General features: G+C 37.7%; 1 protein-coding gene and 1 long non-coding RNA gene across 2 annotated transcripts; both read right to left on the bottom strand.

Annotated features, from left to right (window-relative positions):
- Positions 1–370: 370 nt before the first annotated feature.
- On the bottom strand, positions 371–9,814 carry timd4 (T cell immunoglobulin and mucin domain containing 4). The gene is made up of 8 exons (XM_044370156.1): positions 9,199–9,814; positions 7,653–7,831; positions 7,253–7,415; positions 6,282–6,395; positions 5,458–5,534; positions 2,406–2,517; positions 2,157–2,190; positions 371–948 (listed from the first exon to the last, which is right to left on the bottom strand). The coding sequence occupies exons 1-8, from the start codon at positions 9,476–9,478 to the stop codon at positions 864–866; spliced, it is 1,044 nt and encodes a 347-aa protein (XP_044226091.1). The 5' UTR covers positions 9,479–9,814; the 3' UTR covers positions 371–863.
- A 6,516-nt stretch (positions 9,815–16,330) lies between these two features.
- LOC122995160 lies at positions 16,331–16,946 on the bottom strand. Its single transcript, XR_006406742.1, has 2 exons — positions 16,891–16,946; positions 16,331–16,378 (listed from the first exon to the last, which is right to left on the bottom strand). It is a non-coding gene; the product is annotated as an uncharacterized LOC122995160 (long non-coding RNA).
- Positions 16,947–17,708: the final 762 nt, after the last annotated feature.

The raw sequence follows: 17,708 nt of genomic DNA, 5'->3' as shown, positions 1-17,708 counted from the left end.
GGTTCCAGTCTCAGATATTAAGAACTGAGTAGATTCATGTATGTGGTTGTTTTATATTTTACTGCGATAAAAGCAAATCAAAGACATTTTCTGCAGCTGAGAACATGTGAAATAAATTACACACACACACACACATTCATGTTTCCATCACTTCAGAGGACATTACATTGACTTACATTCACTTACCCTAACCTTAACATAACCCTAAACTAACCTTAAAATGATCTATTTTACATTAAGGGGACCTGCTTTTTGTCCCCATAAGGGGGGGGGGGGGGTCCCCACAACATGACTGTGCAAACAGATATACGTCCCCACGGCGTCAGGGATACCTGGACCACACACACACACAAACACACACACACACATCTGCGTTTTGATTGACTTTTATTCAGCGTGTTTTCACAATGTACAGGCAGGTTATTATGGAGCCCCAACATGTTCAATATTAAATAAATCATTCTAAAATAAATATTTATGCCACTTTTTATTTCATGTCACTGAATATTACTTCATAATATCATTTTTTTATTTCTTAATGTCACTTTTTTCAGTTTCTATTTCATAATGTCCCTTTTTTTTAAAGTTTCATCTTCATGCCACTGTTTATTTATCTCTTTTTTTGTATGTAATGTTGAACACTTTGGGGTTTCATAGGTTATTCCCACAGGAAACACTAATAAAAGTGTTCACAGCAGCAGCAGCAGCAGCCTGCTCATAGTCAGCTCACAGAAAGCGTTTCACACACGGCGTGATTTAGAATAAACTGTCTTTCAGCATGTTCCCTTTTTAAATCTCATTTAAACTTTACACAGTTTCTGTAGAAAAAGCAGTGGACAGAGCGGAGCAGGTCCAGGTCTGAACTAGTCCAGAGTGTAGATGTTCTCCTGAACTGGTCTCCTCATCCGGATCTCATAGATGATGTGCGGAGGTTCCTCAGAGGAAAAACTGGAAGACAAAACAAACAAACAAACAAACAAACAACAAAACCCAAACATTAGCAGACAGTCGTTTATCTGCTTTTATAGAGAGCCGAAGGAAAACCAGAACTAACTTTTGTGTTTCACTTTTTATTTCATAATGTCACTTTCAGAACTTCCTGGTTCTGTTCCAAAATTAAGAAAACCTCATTAAAAATGTCATTAACATTTGTAACTCCGCTGATAAAGAAAAATCCAATATTAAATAAAAAGTAACTGAACACTTAAAAACTTAAAAAGCTGTGAGGTACAAGTTAACTACAACTCCCATGGTGCATTTCAGCAAGAAACATCCAATCACAGAGCTTCAAATCGTTTCTATGTTTCTACGTATCAGTAATACTGACGAGGTCGTTAATAAGAAAAATACAGAATGAGGAAAATACTCTGTAAGTCAACAAGTCGGGTTCAAGTTTACAAAAGTTGAACTCGATGTGAAAAACACGAGTCATCAGACCGAACTGAAACCAGCGGTGGAATTATTCAGACCAGTAAAAGTAGAAATACTGTTGTCTAAAAATACTCCATTACAAGTAAAAGTCCTGAATTCAAAATGTTACTCTAGTAAAATTACAGAAGTATTATCAGCAAAATGTACTTAACATTACAACAGTGAAACTACTCATTACATAGACTGTGTTATATTATTATAGTTTATTATATGGTTTGTTTTTATCACTAACAAATACACATAAGAGCATTTTAATGTAGTTCATCACTGTGGAACCAGTTTTAGATACTTTGGGTAGATTAAGAGTAATAGTACTGCATTATATGTTTTATAATAATAATAATAATAATAATAATAATAGTGATAATAGACTTTATTTAGCACCGTTTACACACTAAAGCAGCTCAAAGTGCAGAACACACTTTAAAAAAACAAAAAAGCAGACAATTTAAACAACAGTTAGAATATTAAAATATATGATTTTACATAAAATCTTAATCTGAGAAGTGACTATAAGTGGTAAATAAAATGACATGTAGTGGAGTGGAGGTATAAAGTAGCATAAAATGGAAATACTCATCTACATGTACAAGTACCTCAGATTTGTAACTTGAGTGCAGTACTTGAGTAAATGTATTTAGTTTAGAACTGACACTAGTTTAGTGTCAAACTGATCTGAAATGATGTGATTTTCAGCTCCAGTTTGGTTCGTTTGTTTTACTCACCAGCCGGTCTTTAAGGCTCGTCTGTATATTCCACCTGCAGAACGAAAACAAGGTTTGAAAATCATAAAATCCACATTCTCTCTGGTTACGTTAAAGACTTTTAAACATATTTAGTTGTGTGGTTTGAAACAGCCGCACAATAATAACAAACAACACTATTTCAATATCCTGGTTTATATTCTCTCGATGTAATGTGTCTAAACTCTGACATGGAGACACTGAATGAAACATGACAAGAAGAAAACGTACGTTTGAAGGCCAGAAAGAGAAAAACTGAAGCCAAGATCAGCAACATAGTGAGGGAGAGAGAGAGGACGGGAACGTTGATCTGAAGGGAGAGAGACGGCAGAGAGTCCTCCACCTGAGAGAGAGAGAGAGAGAGAGAGAGAGAGAGAGAGAGAGAGAGAGAGAGAGAGAGAGAGGTTTACATATAAATTATACTCCTTAAAAAGTACCTAATTTCAATATTAATATAAAAATTGGCTAATTTTCTTTTTGCTCAGCTTAATCAAATGAGATGTAAAATGTTAATCAGAGAGCTTTTAACAGAGTGAGGATAGCTGTTTGTGATGGAAGAAGCATCCAGATCCTTTACTGCAGTAAAAGTACCAATATAGCAATGTAAAAGTACTCCATTACAAGTAAAAGTCCTGCATTAAAAATCCTTCTACAGTAAAAGTACATAAGTATTATGAGCTTGATGTAGTTGAAGTATTGCAGTAAAAGTACATAAGTATTATGAGCTTGATGTAGTTAAAGTATTGCAGTAAAAGTACATAAGTATTATGAGCTTGATGTAGTTAAAGTATTGCAGTAAATGTACATAAGTATTATGAGCTTGATGTAGTTAAAGTATCGCAGTAAAAGTAGTGGTTTGGTTCCTCTGACTGATATATTATTAGGGCCTGAGCCCAAAGGGCTCATTTAAGACAAAGTAAACAAACTGCTGTAAGTACAAGTCATGGGCAGACAGCGTGTCGCTAACAGGGATTTTGAAGGATAACAATCAAACCAGCATCTAACGGGTCCGATGTGACATCTGTAGGTATGTTTACCTGCTGTTTGATGTGCTTCAGCTGAGCAGCTAATTAGCATCTAGCTGCTAACTGACATTAGCGGTGAACGTTTGTTTGGTGGCTCGTTCAACAAGCTGCAGGACAAGACGTGTGTTCATGTTTCTAAGTTATCATCAGGTTTTGATGATGTGGACAGAGGCTGTTTCATTCACTACCGTGTTTAAAAGAGGAAGGTATCATGCCTCATATTGCAATAATTGAGCATTGAATATTTTATATATTTCATTTTATTTTATTTAAACATTGGACATCTTAAATGTTGTTTTCATTTAAGACCATGGGCAAAAGTTCATTGCTGTTTCGTGCTGTGTGTTACAGAATAAATAGAAAACAAAGTTTTATTTGTTTGACTCAAATCCGTGATATGATCTGAACCGTGAGTTTTGTGATCCGTTGCACCCCTAGTGTTAACATGTCAACTTTGTAGACTATATTTTGTATGTCATGCACATAGATCAGAGTGTGTAAGTCATGTATTTGATACATGCATTAATACTTTCTGATGTGAATCTACACTTTTAGATCTGTGAATGTTTTTAGTGTTCAGTCTTTCTAGTATTCAGCACTGATCTGTTCCTGTATCATATTATAAGATTTGTGGTACTTTATATATTTTTGTACACTAAGAAAATACATAGGAAACACGTGTAAATCATGTGATATCTTGTCTGTTTTTGATGAGAACATAAATCTGTTGTCACAATAGTATAATACTATAAATTTGAATTTCACTTTGTTGTTAAAATCACTCATCTGAACCAGTCCATGGCTAAAATGAGCTCTTCTTTGCTTAGAAACAATATGTATATGTTAAATGTCTTTAAAGAAGCAGCCTTTGCACTACTCAGGGGTTTTTGTTTTTGAAAGCAAATTGTTTTATTGGCATATAAAATTGCCCCCCACCCCTCTGATTTCATCAGGTGGGACAATGATATAGTTTGATGCGGTATGTTGGTTTTCCTCCTGTCCTCCCCAATTTTTTGAGTCACCAGTTGCCACTGGTGTGGGAGTTGAATGCAGCTCATTTTTGTAGGATACAGTAGAAAGGCCTATATACATACAGTAGATTATATACAAACTTTGTATGAAGTTTGGTGTTATTGTCATTTATTTTACAATAATTATAGGTCTTATATTTATAATTCAGTAGTGGGGATGATCTATGAGGGGAAGAGAAAAAATGGAGTGAGGGTGACAGTTTAGTGATAAAGTGCTGTAGAAAAATACCATCAAAACTAAATTTTGTAGCTCTGTACCGCAGTTTTTCCTTTATTAGGTCCCGAGCACCTAGCGGTTCGCTCACACTCTCCATTCAAATATATGAGTATTTTTCTGTGTCCAGCTGCAGTTACTTATTGACATATACACCTGACAGTACACATGTCAATCAAACTTTGACCAGGTCATGTGGGTTAAAAGTCTTTACTTTTCTAAAATTATACTTGATGAAAATTAGGAAATTAATTTGTTTTACACACAAACTCATCACTTTATAACTTTATTGTAAAAGCTCCAGTCTGCACCAAACTTTACATGTTTGATAAGAGTCCCGGCCTGAACACGTCTACATGACAATATTCCATCAGTGATGCAAACTGGCTGAATAGCGCCCCCTATGAAATTTCATTGAAGCAGCCCCAGCAGCAGGAAAAATAGTGGACAAAGGAAGTGATGTTTATCTCCTTCTTGCACTGTCTGAAAACAGCCGGGTCAGAAAACATCTACATGCCCATGACAGAAACCCTTTGATTGCACCGCGGCCCGACGTGTGCAGAGGTGCGAGGACCCGTTCAATGCTGCTTGCGATTATATATGACATCATTAGATTATTAATAGTGAAGCATCAGTGTTAGAGCAGCATGTTACTGTTGTAGCTGCTGGAGGTGGAGCTAGTTTACACTACTTTATATACAGTTAGCTAGTTTAGTCCAGTGGTTCCCAACATAGGGGTCGGGCCCCTGGCTTCATATTTAGCGTACAGAGGAATCAATCTGAACATCTTTCTCAAAATATCAAAATCTAGTTCTAATACATTTCTGTTATGTGGTGTATAACTAAATGTGTATTAAATTAATTTAGCACAAAGCAAACCTGAGTCCAGGTATAAAATTAGCACAGAAGGAGGAATGGAGGTCTGAGCTGCTGGACTTCCTAGCAGGTTAATCCAGCAACTATTAAATAATATTAATAATATTAAAACATTAGGTGCAGTCGTTGTAACTCACAGTGACGGTGTCGGAGTGCAGCAGGGTGGAGTTCTTCAGGAGGTCCAGATGAGACGACAGCAGCATTTTCCAGTTTACTACAGAGAGGCAGACAACAAAAGACAAGTTTCATCCAAATGTAGAACAAATTTTCACCAATTTTTCAGAAAATCATCAATAGAAAATGCAGTGAATTTGTTTCCTGTTGTGTGAATATTAGCAGATAAAAAGCAGGTGGCACTAATTGTCCAGTCGGTGCCATTAAACTGTTGCAGAAGAAGAGACACAACGAGATGATGTCATTAAAAGAGCGACAGTCAAAGCTCAAACGATGGAAAACCATGTTGAAAATGTGATGCTTCACACATGCAGGAACCATCCGTTCACCTTCGTTGTTCTCACAAAGACACCAAACATCTCACATCTGGATTCACCAGACCAGAGTACAGATTTCCACCAGTCTACCGTCCATTCCTGATGTTTCTCTTCTTCTTATTGGTCTCCCTCAGTCGTGGTTTCTTTGCAACAGTTCAACCATGAAGTCCTGATTCATGCAGTCTCCTCTGAACAGTTGATGTTGAGATGTGTCTGCTACCTGAACTCTGGGAAGCATTGATGTTGGAGCTAATCTGAGGTGTTAATTGGTGATTTGTGAGGCTTGTAACCCTAAATCAACAGAGGAACTCTTGGTCTTCCTCTCCTGGTTCGGTCCTCATGAGAGCCAGTTTCATCACAACGTTTGATGGTTTTTGCAACAACACTTGAAGAAACTTTCAGAGTTGTTGAATTTTCTGAAATTTCAAATTGAAAATGGTCATAAAACAGGTGAATAGACACCGTCTCACCTGTGGAGGTCGACGGCTCCATGACCCGATCCAGCTTTGTTGTTGTTGTTGTTGTTGTTGTTGTTGTTGTTGTTGTTGTTGTTGTTGTTGTTGGAGGAGAACTGGTGCCCGGAGCTGAGAGGGAAAAAACAGATTAACCCTCAGATACAAAATGAACCCCAGTTGACCTGAACTACAACAGCTCACCTGGTAGATTCAGTATAATGTTTCCACAGCAGCACTAATTCACGTCTGACTCTAACTCATTGTTCTGTGCTTCATTAATTAACTCAAATGTCTCCAACTTTGTTGTTTTGCTGTTAAGGTAGCGTATAAAACACTTCCTGCAAATGTTTCACATTAAAAGTCCACCAGGAAAATGAGTTGATATGCCCATCTTAGCCACTGGAAGACTTTTAATGTACAACATCTGCAGGAAGTGATGAGTTTTCATTGACAGCAGCTTAACAGCGACTGAAAAAATGGCAAAGTAGAAGCGACTGGAGTTAATTTGTGAAAGAAAACAGAGTTTGTGTTAAAGCTAAAGAAGCAGCGGTTGGTGTACTGACGGACTGACCGCTGCAGGAAAAAGATATTACACTGAATTCATCAAGACAACAGCAGGTTAACATGGAGGAAGTGTTGAGTTTCTATCAACAGCAGCAAAACAGGAATTAAAATATGATCAAAAATAAAACAGGAGAAATTAGAAATAAAGACGAGTCTCTCATATAAACTTGACACAAACGGTATAATTTGTGATAAAACATGTAAAAACACTGGTTTGGTCCTTTTAGGGCTTCAGCTAATGATTATTTTCTTAGCGGATTGTTTCATCTATAAAACATAAGAAAACTTTCACTCATCTTTCACAGTATCCCACTACCAAACTTTAAATCTACTGTAATTTAAGGCCAAGAAAAGACACAAATTCTCACATTTGAGAAGCTGAAATCATCAAATGTTTGTCAAAAAAAAAGACATTTGCTCACCTTTGACGACTCTCAGGTTCATGATCACCTTCTTGTCGTTGAAGATCCCGTCGATGTCCACCCTGCAGCAGTACGGCCCGCTGTCCGTCCGCCTCACGTCCAGGATGTCCAGGTCCATCTGACCGTCCAAGACGTCCCCCGTCAGCCGGTACCGGTCCTCCACCTGCAGCACCAGAGTCAGGATCCGATCAGCAGCAGGAAAAAAAAAAACAGCACAGTCGCTTTCTGGTTCTGAAAGCTAATATGAAGCTTCAGGTGTCCAAATGAGGTCTGTAGGTAACCGGCCTAAAAAGTGCAGGTCTGAAAACACCTTTACACACCAGAACCGAACGGAACCAAACAGTTCAGGTTTGAAACTATGTGATGAGAGAAACTTTTGGGTGCTTGTGGGTAATCTGACCTTGGAGATGACGCCGTTCTCGTCCGTCTGAACCAGGATGTTGCTGCACCAGAAGGTTCCACAACCACGGCCCCAGCAGACCCGACTCAGGCCGAAACGCTTCACGGAGTACTGACAGGACAGAGAGGCCACGCCCCCCTCCGCCACTTTAAAAGAGCAGACGGAAAAAAAACAGCCGCCTGCAGCAGAGAGACACACAGTTTACACACAGGAAACACCTCAACGGTTAAAGACGTCGCCTTGTGTTTACGTCGTTACTGTGGCCCCAAAACTGCAGACATGGAGCCAGGCACACCTGGACAGGTGAGAGAGGAAATATACTGGAAGTATGTTTATCATTTATATTAGTTTAAGATAAACAATTGTGGTGTATTTTCATTAAAAGTCATTGGTGTGCTTAAAGACAATATTAAGCTATGCAGATTGATTTTATAAGTTTATAAGCAATAAGGGCTAGTGGGATACAATTTGTATTGGTGTAGTTATAATCTCATGAACCATATTTAATCACACTGTACGTATAGAGGCACGGTAGAAGAATCATAATCATACACTGGAGAAATTTGAGTGTGTTTGTATTACATGTCACTTTGCTTGGGTCTGCTAAAGTCTTCACCTTTCAAACATACTCTCTGGAGGAGATCAAGAAATAAGGGTGTAAAATGATTCCTGATACTATATATAATATAAAAATTGGATATAATTAGGTAGAATTGAATATGCCAGTACATATCCTCAAACACCTCAAAACCTGTTTTGAAGAGTTTTGACCAACAACGAGTGACGGAGATAAAAGTAACATAATAATTGGTCAAAAATTAGGGAGGGTGGATGATAAGGTGTGACCTAAGCCGACCCAAGGACATAAAAACAATGCCCCAAAGAAAAAACTTTGGAGCGATTTGGTTCTTTGTAAAAGTGCTACTTGCTCCCCTTTTTTGCCGGCAGTAAAGAACACTTTGCTGCTTGGACCTCTGACTCCCTTTTTATTTACAAGAGAGAGTTTTTTTGCTCTGGTACATTTTTCTGCAACAATTTGATACAAAACAATGAGATGAGATATGATATGAAGATACGATGGAATGATTAGATAAGATACCATGAGTTAGGAAGAGATACGATGAGACAATACATTAAGAAATTATACAAAGAGTTAGGATACGATGATTTACAACCAGATATGAATCAATACAACAAGATTAGATCGATATGATTCCTCAGTCAAGAGTTTCCATGTTACAGCAGCGCAGGATGAATTCAAAAGAAGTCAGAAAACAGATAAGAACAGTTTGAAATGAGATAAATAAAACAACAGAAGTAATACTGAGTAATCCAGATGTGTATCAGTGTCTCTCAGATGTTCTGTGTGCTGCGAATAATCAATGAACAATCACCAATGTTCAATAATCAATGAACAATCAACTTCCTGTCAACAGATCCAACTAAATATTGCTCACATGTCGCATCATGATGAAGATGAAGGTCAGAAAACTGGAGGATCTGGAGGTGTGTTTGTGTTCGTGATGTCAGCGGTTTTGCGTCTCACCTGACAGGACGATGAGGACGATGACGAAGGTGGAGGTCTGAGGCGGTGGACAGCGGCGAGGCGAGGCGGCGGCCATCGTGTGTATGTGTGTGTGTGTGTGTGTGTTCATTGTCCAGTTCGACAACAACACAGTGTGACCCTGTGACGGAGGGGTGAGGGAGGGGCGAGCGACGCACACTGTGCTACTGTCTTGTTTGTTTTCGTGTGTGTGTGTGTGTGTGTGTGTGTGTGTGTGTGTTGGACAGACGATGATGAAGTCCTCATTGATTCTCTGTCTCATATTCTGAATGTCCGCTGTGTGTTTTAACGTTCTTCATCTTCATGAATCATTCATCACATTTAAAACACAGAAACAAGTGAAGGAAGCCTGAAGTCTTTAATTTAAAGTTAGAAACAGAGAATCGTGCTGCATTTTTACTGAAAGTCGGATGTTTGTGTAAAATCTTTTGTCCAAAAAGAAAAAAACTACTGAAATATTCAAATATCACACGTCTAAATGTCTTCTCTCCATCTCCATAGTCCAGACTGATTACTGTGTATTATACAGAGGTGGAAGAGGTACTCAGATCCTTTACTGCAGTAAAAGTACCAATACAACAGTCCAGTGGTTCCCAACCTAGGGGTCGGGCCCCTCCAAAGGGTCAGCAGATAAATCTGAGGGGTCGTGAGATGATTAATGGGAGAGGAAAGAAGAAAAAACAAAGTTCTGATACACAAATCTGGAGCCGTCAACAAGCAGTTAACTCTTCTATATTTGTTAACGTCAACAAATCTCATGTAGAGTCTCTTTGTGCGGCGACGGTCGAAGTTCAAACGATGGGAAACGTGATGGAAATATGACGTTTCTGTTAGTTTCATGTGTTGATGTGAGGAAGGTTACAGTCTCCTCATCATCATCGCTCCACACAGATCTGATGTTTTCAGCTCTTCAGTGACGTTGAAGTCACGTGATTCACGACGTCATCATTTGTTCACTCAGTCTGTTTACATTTGAGCTGCTGTTACACCTCAGACAGGAAACACTTTTACACAGATTTATAGATTTTTTTGTGAAGTTTTGTGTTTTTACTGTCAGTGATGTTCAGTGTGAACTAACTCAAACCTTAAATGAACAAACACGAATGATTACAGACACCTGACTGCTGCTGGTTTAACACACTGGGAACACTGGGAACTGGTCCTTTAATCTGAAAAAAAATTAAATGTTTCTGTCGGTGATGAATGTAAAGAAAACAGAAATAAAATGAATTTAAATGTTTAAACATTTGACGAGGATGAACACAGTGAGTTTACAGTGATGTGAGGAAATACTGAGAACAAAAGGACTCTGTGTAACACACACACACACACACACACACACACACACACACACACACACACACACATGCTGGCTGTGTGGAGACGTCGCAGACACACAGAAGACTCCATTATTCACATCAAATATTCCTCTTTTTCTTCACGTCGTCTCTGTTTCTCCCCAAACTGACTCTGAGAGGCTTTTATTGTCAAAAAAAGTGAAATGCTGTAACTCCGTTTGACCCATTTGTACATTTGAAATCAGTAAAAACACCTTTAAACATGTTTCTTTTATGAGTAAACCAGAATTGACAGAATATAAAAAACTTTAAAGTTAAATTTGTCCCGTTTTTATAGAAAAACTCAAACATCACAATTTACACATGTTGCGTTCTGCACATTAAATAACGTTCTTAGAAATCATGACGGATGTGATGTTCTCCTGTTTCAGGGGACTTTGGATCATAATGTAGTGAGACTGTGAAAGTTTTCTCTCCGTAAACAAACAGTGTAAAATCTAAAGTATTAATCTCTTTGCTCTCTGAGAGATTAATTAAGGATTAATCTCCCATTTATTAATGACTGATCGGGTTTTTATGAGTGAAAAATGATTTGTGGTTCAGTGTGGAGATGAATATTGAGAGGAAACTGTGCAGAATAAGAACAATATGTATATATATGTATATGAGAGTTAACCAAAAGATGTTTGAGGAAACTTTATACTTTACGAGTCTTGATGATGTTTTCTTGATGTCAAAGATGTAAAAAGTGACAAAAATCGATTGACTTTTGCAGCAGTTTTTCTCCAAAAATTGGGAAAAAATTGCAAGCAAAGTGATTTATTTTAAACTGCTACCAGTGAAGAGTCACATGTAATGACTTCCTGGATAAAAAAGCTTCCTGCAGATCACAGAAACATCGATATTTCAGCTCTAATGTTTAATGTATTTTCTGAACATGAGAACCATGAGGACTCAAAGTTCTATAAAACAGAAAATACTGTACTTAAGTTCCATTTATAACCTTTATTACTGGATAAAACCTCATTTGGGAACATTTGGGAACATTTGAGGATTGTTTTGCTCGTCTATGGCATCGTGTTTGTTGGCAGGTGAGATTTGTTCATCTTCCACCTGAATGACGTCAGTTACCGCTACACCAAACGCCACGATTGGTCCAAACCACAAGCAGCTGTTGATTTGGACGTTTCATGTGGAAAAGTTGCTGTAATTTAGTGAAATATTGTGGAGATTTCTTGAATTTGTGTTAATTATTGTGATCACAAAATCCTAATTTCCTGGAGGGACTGATTAATGTAGTTTATTGAAAAATAATGATAACATCTGTAATTTGGCAGCAGTTAGGAGTCAAAATATGATTTAATTCATTATAAAATCAGTAAAATAAGCAAAATACAAGAATAAAAACTCCAGGGCTGAACGTGAATATTAACGTAGTTCATCTCTCGTGAACTGAAGTAAAACGCAGCAGAAACACACTCACATTATTTACTCTGAGGTGCATAAAAGCTGAAGACAATATTGATCCAGAGGACAAATGTTAAAGATCAAACTGTCTCCGCTGGGAGGGAAACATGGAAGAAATGTACAGAAATCCAGTTCAGTTCACATAAATGACGAGATGATTCACACGACAGAGACTTAACGTTAACGTTGACGACACATCACCTGAACTTAAATCACTACAATAAGTTCAAATTCAGGTGTTCAGTCACATTAGCAGCAGTCTGTCAGTTCACACAGAAGCACGTTGCATTTGTCAAAGAAAAAAAAACTGGAGGCGACTTATTATGACTTAACCAGGACATATTCTGCACATTTCCAGCCTCTATATTTATATTCTGGGGCTCTACTGGAATAAAAACTCCTTATTTATCTTCTACTGGTCCTTTATGCAGCCCCTCAGTTCAGCCTCTGTCTGAAACAGGCCGTTTTAGCTCCTGTCTCTTTAAGGCCCCGCCTCCTGATGAGCCCACTCTGTTCTGATTGGTCAGCTTTCAGGAGACTTCCTCCGGCTCCGGAGGCTACGTAAACAAACTATATATATCGTTCATGAATAAACAAGCTTACGAAGGAGGTCCTTCTAGAACTCGTCTCCCAGATCATAGACTGCGCTGATTACTGAGCTAAAACTTTACTCATCGCCTCATCGCAGACAGACCTCTACCTATTTATACACCCATAATGCAGAGACGGCACACCGTGTAACGTGTAGGGAAGAACTTCAACATACAACCTAACTTTGTGGAGAAGGAGAAGGGGAACTATAGGTTATGGAGCGTTCCTTCGGAGCACTTCGTGTGTGAGTAGCCAACCCAGTCGCCAGAAGAAAACGTTGGCATTTCTGCAAATCACAGAAACGTTGAATATCTATATTTCAACATGTGAAATACGTATCACATCAACATTTCTACAAACGTAGCATATTAACATTTCCACCTGTTGAATAATGATGTTTTATGGTGTGAAAACGCTGTGGTTAAGGTCTGGTTAGGTTTAGGCATAAAGACCACTTGGTTAGGGTTGGGGGAAGATCATGGTTTGGGTGGAAATAAAAACAAAAAATAAAATAAAAACGGCCGATGTCTCACTAAAAAAGACGATTTTCTCGCCAGAAAAACGTCTGCAAATGTCCCGACGTCTCGCTAAAAACAGCCGCTTTTGAAACAGGAAGCGGACATTGGTTTCGAGGTGGTCTCGAACCGAGTTCTCTGCTGATTTCCAACTTGCTGCCAACAAACTTACTAACCATCCACTGCCCCTCCTCCTCCTCCTATATAGGAAAGATCAACTCATATAGATCACATGTGAACTACGTCACTTTAGAAATGTTGATATAATATGTTTTGTTGAAATGTTGATATGCTACGTATTTCACCTGTTGAAACGCAGATATTCAACGTTTCTGTGATTTGCAGAAACGTACAGTGCCGACGTTTTATTCTGGCGACCAGGCTGCAGTAGTTCAGTTTTATCTCTGGGGAACACCCCCAACTCCGGGAGTGATGTCCAAATTAGGAAATGTGCGTCATGTAGCAGGTGGATGTGACTCCCCTCATTGAGACATCACAGCGGAGCAGAGGAGAGACACTGAGATAGCGATGTAACCAACCTGTGTGCTGGTATTTGATGGGTTTTTTTCCTTCCCAAAAACAAATAATTTTTAAAATATTTGTATGAAATAAATATTTGTAAGAAAACCTCACTATTTACGCTTTGCCGAATAACGTACTTGTATTCGGGCACAGCCCTACAGAGTTCTCCCTGGCTGCATCGTGACTGCAAAGCCCTGCAGAGGCACTGAAGCTGCTCAGTGCATCACCAGGTCAGAACTGCCGTCTTTCATCTCTCTCTTCTCTTTCTTTTCTCTCACCTTTTCTTTTCTTTTATTCTTTTTTTTTACAATTGTAAATATTTATTTTGTACTCTGGAGCTGGAGCTCGAAGAAGCCAAATTTCACTGCCTTCTGTGTTGCTGTGCACGTGAAAATAAAAGCTCTTCAATCCTGAATCTTTAAGATTTCCATCACTTCACATTACGTTGACTTGTATTCGTTTCCTGGAGACTTAAACTAACTGTCACCTTCAATGATTTACATTATGGGAACTTGAGTTTTGTCCCCAAATGGGAGGCGAGTCTGACTGTAAACAGACAGAGCATGAGGAACGCTTGGTACACACACACACACCTAATAGAGCAATGAACACTGACATCTGGTGGTTACTGTCAGTAAGTACAACTTACTGTGTTTATGTTTTATATGATATATGATATATGATACATAGGTGTACATATATATATATACACATACAGTATATATGCTGCATTGGTGGAAGAAGTATTGAGACCTTTTACTTAAGTAAAATTAGAAATATCAGAGTATAAATCCTTTACTGGTAAAAGTCCTGTATTCAAAATCACACTCGCTTAAGCAAAAGTACGAAAGTATAAGATGCAAAGTTTACTTAAAGTTTATCAAAAGTAAAAGTACTCCTCATGCAAAATATTTCCATGCAGTGATATATATATATATTGTGTATATATATATACTGAATCAAAATCGATTTAATATGGATTTTTTGACACTGATCAACAGAAAAAGACCTTTGAATGTCAAAGAGAAAACAGATCTTTAAAAGTGATATAAACTAATTACAACTAATTAAATGTGTAATCTGTTCTAGTCATAAAATTGAGATCTGAAGAGTAACTAAAGCTGTGAGATGAATGTAGTGCAGTAAAATATTTCCCTCTGAAATGTAGTAGAGTGGAAGTAGAAAGTAGCATCACATGTAAATACTCAAGTAAAGTACAAGTACCTCAACATTGTAATTAAGCACAATACTTGAGTAAATGTACTTGATTACATTAAAATGTGTCAAGTTCAAGTTTATTAAGTCGTTCAGTTGAATTAAATGTTTGTTTCAGGACCACAAACTGAAGTATGATGTATTATTTTATTTGCAGCAGGTTTCAAATTTAAGATGCAGACCCAAAGTGATTTACAAACAGTTTTAACCACAATGAACACAACAATTTAAAAAAGGTTGATAACCACACAATGAAAGATTGTGAAACAATACCAATAAAACCAATAGGAAACATGATATAAATAGCAAAGACAAACATTTAAGAGCTGATTAAGATGGATTAAAAAGGTATTTCTTTAAGCTGTACTGTATGTATGAAGGTTATATGAGAGTATATAAAGCTTTACAATCAAGCAGAAGGACTTTAACATGAATTATAACAGATAGTGAGCAGTGGGGTGATGTGATCTCTTCTTTTGTGTGTTAGTCAAAATCCTACGGGCCGTGGCGGCCGTTTTAGATACATAGGTGGCGCTCTCAAGCACATTTTGGCACTTCGGGGGTTAATTTTTACATTTTATCAAATTTTTCACCAGACCTGATGTGTGTGCCAAATTTGGTGAGTTTTTGAGCATGTTTAAGGGGTCAAATTAAGGATTGAAGTGGCGTATTAATAAAGAATAATAATAAAGAAACAAACACACGAAAAACAATAGGGTCTTCGCCCTTTGGGCTCAGGCCCTAATTATAACAGATAGTGAGCAGTGGGGTGATGTGATCTCTTCTTTTGTGTGTTAGTCAAAATCCTGTCTGCAGCATTCTGAACTAACTGTCATTTCAGTTTCATTTTAATTTTACTTTAACAGTAAAAATGTTTAATTTAAGCGGCTCATAATAAAAGCATGTTTCAGCATCCTTAAGTGTCAAAACTTGATTAATATTGGAGATTCCTAAAACATATTATTAAGAGTGCTATCCCATCTTGAAATTCCTTCTAGAATTTTTGCCACTTCATAAAAAGGTTCAAATAAGTTTATTACCTGATGTTAAGAATTCTTTGGCAAGACACTGAAAAACATCTGGATAAAATGAGAAAATGTCTTTTGCACATTAAAGCTAACATTAAGCTACATAATGACCCCACGGTGGGCAGGACATTCATCTTAACACCCTTCACCCTGTTTCTGTCTACATGATATATAAATGTAATTTCACATGCCAAGACATCTGCATAATACAGATCATGAGTAACTGGTTATGAATCAAATACTTTAAAAAACTTCTTTCACCCTTAAATTTTTTTGACAAACAAACGGCCCTAAACATGAATGAAAAAGCTCTGAACTTGAGAGGAGACTCAACTCTCTTCTAAAATGACTAAACTGCATGTGCTTCTGCCGACTAAGCCTTAACCAGAACACCACTGCCAGGCCACAACTCTTCCACTAAAGCTCCAGCACTTTCGTAATCATCAAATACGTCCATGATTGGAGGCGTTCCTTTTTCACAGTACGTGAGGTTTTTTCTCAGTTTGTCAGGATCAAACTTCAGCACCTAAAACAGAAGAAGAACAGAACAGGATGATGAGCAACAACAGTTTCCACAAGACAGCTGTTATAACACATATATATATATATATATATATATATATATATATATATATATATATGTGTGTGTGTGTGTGTGTGTGTGTGTGTGTGTGTGTGTGTGTGTGTATATATATATATATATATATACATATACGTATATATGTCCATGTCCCCTTAGGAGCTCCGTAGGAAATCGCTTGAGACTATCCAAACAAATTTGAAGTCAAATGTATATGAATGCCATCATTTGATCACACATTTATACTTTACTGGAGTGTTTCCTTTTTATTCTTGTACAGAAAAACTAAATATATTAATTTAATTTATGTAATGACTTATTTTTGCACAGTTAAAGATATTGAGCGTAAAAATATCATAATCTGCTTTCCCAAACCCACCATGTGTGATTTATGTGTAGAACGTGAACTGAAATGGTGGAAAGATATTTTCTCTGTACAGTGAAATAAATGATCGTACCTGTCCATCCTCCACATGCAGGGTAACGGCGACATTATCCCAAACATAAAACTCACGTCCAGACAGCTTCTTTACCTCCACCTGCTTTTCATCTTGTCTGAGGACCAACTCGTAACTGACACAAAGACAAAAAGCAGAAACAGAAACAACACGTATAATAAACTACAAAACTGATAAACTGAAAGCTTATTTTAAGTAGTAAGTTAGTTAGTGTTTTGTTCTTTTGTTGAATGATTAATATTATAAAACACTGGAGTGTCACTGTCATGAGTGTTCCCCATGCTGTAATGGAGATGTTTTAAAGGTTCACTATGCAGGATTTGTCAGTTGATGTTTGTGAACACAGTATTCAAAGATGGTCCCTCCTCCCAGCTCAACGAGACAGAGAGAGAGAGAGAGAGAGAGAGAGAGAGAGACGGAGAGAGAGAGAGAGAGAGAGACAGAGAGAGAGAGAGAGAGAGAGAGAGACAGAGACAGACAGAGAGAGAGAGAGAGACAGAGAGAGAGAGAGAGAGAGAGAGAGCAGCAGATGGCGAGTGTGCTAGAGAGTGGATGAAGAGAGCGAGCAGTGCTGGTGAGAACAAAGCCGTGTTTCACGGTTACGTTCTAAAGCACAAGTAAACACACCCACACCTCCTCACAAAAATAAATAAGGAGTTTATAACTGGGAATCATGCAAAAATATTCCAGTAAAGCCCCAGTATAAATATACACCTGGAAATGTGCTTTTTGTGGTGTGAAAAAATGTGAGTTTTTCACACCACAGAAAAATGTGTAAACCACCAAATTTGACTGATTTAAATAAAATTGGATTCAAA

Source organism: Thunnus albacares, chromosome 13 (genome assembly GCF_914725855.1).
Source record: "Thunnus albacares chromosome 13, fThuAlb1.1, whole genome shotgun sequence".
NCBI lineage: Eukaryota > Metazoa > Chordata > Actinopteri > Scombriformes > Scombridae > Thunnus > Thunnus albacares.
The sequence above is the reverse complement of the archived record's forward strand: the minus strand, read 5'-3'. Positions and strand labels throughout refer to the sequence as shown.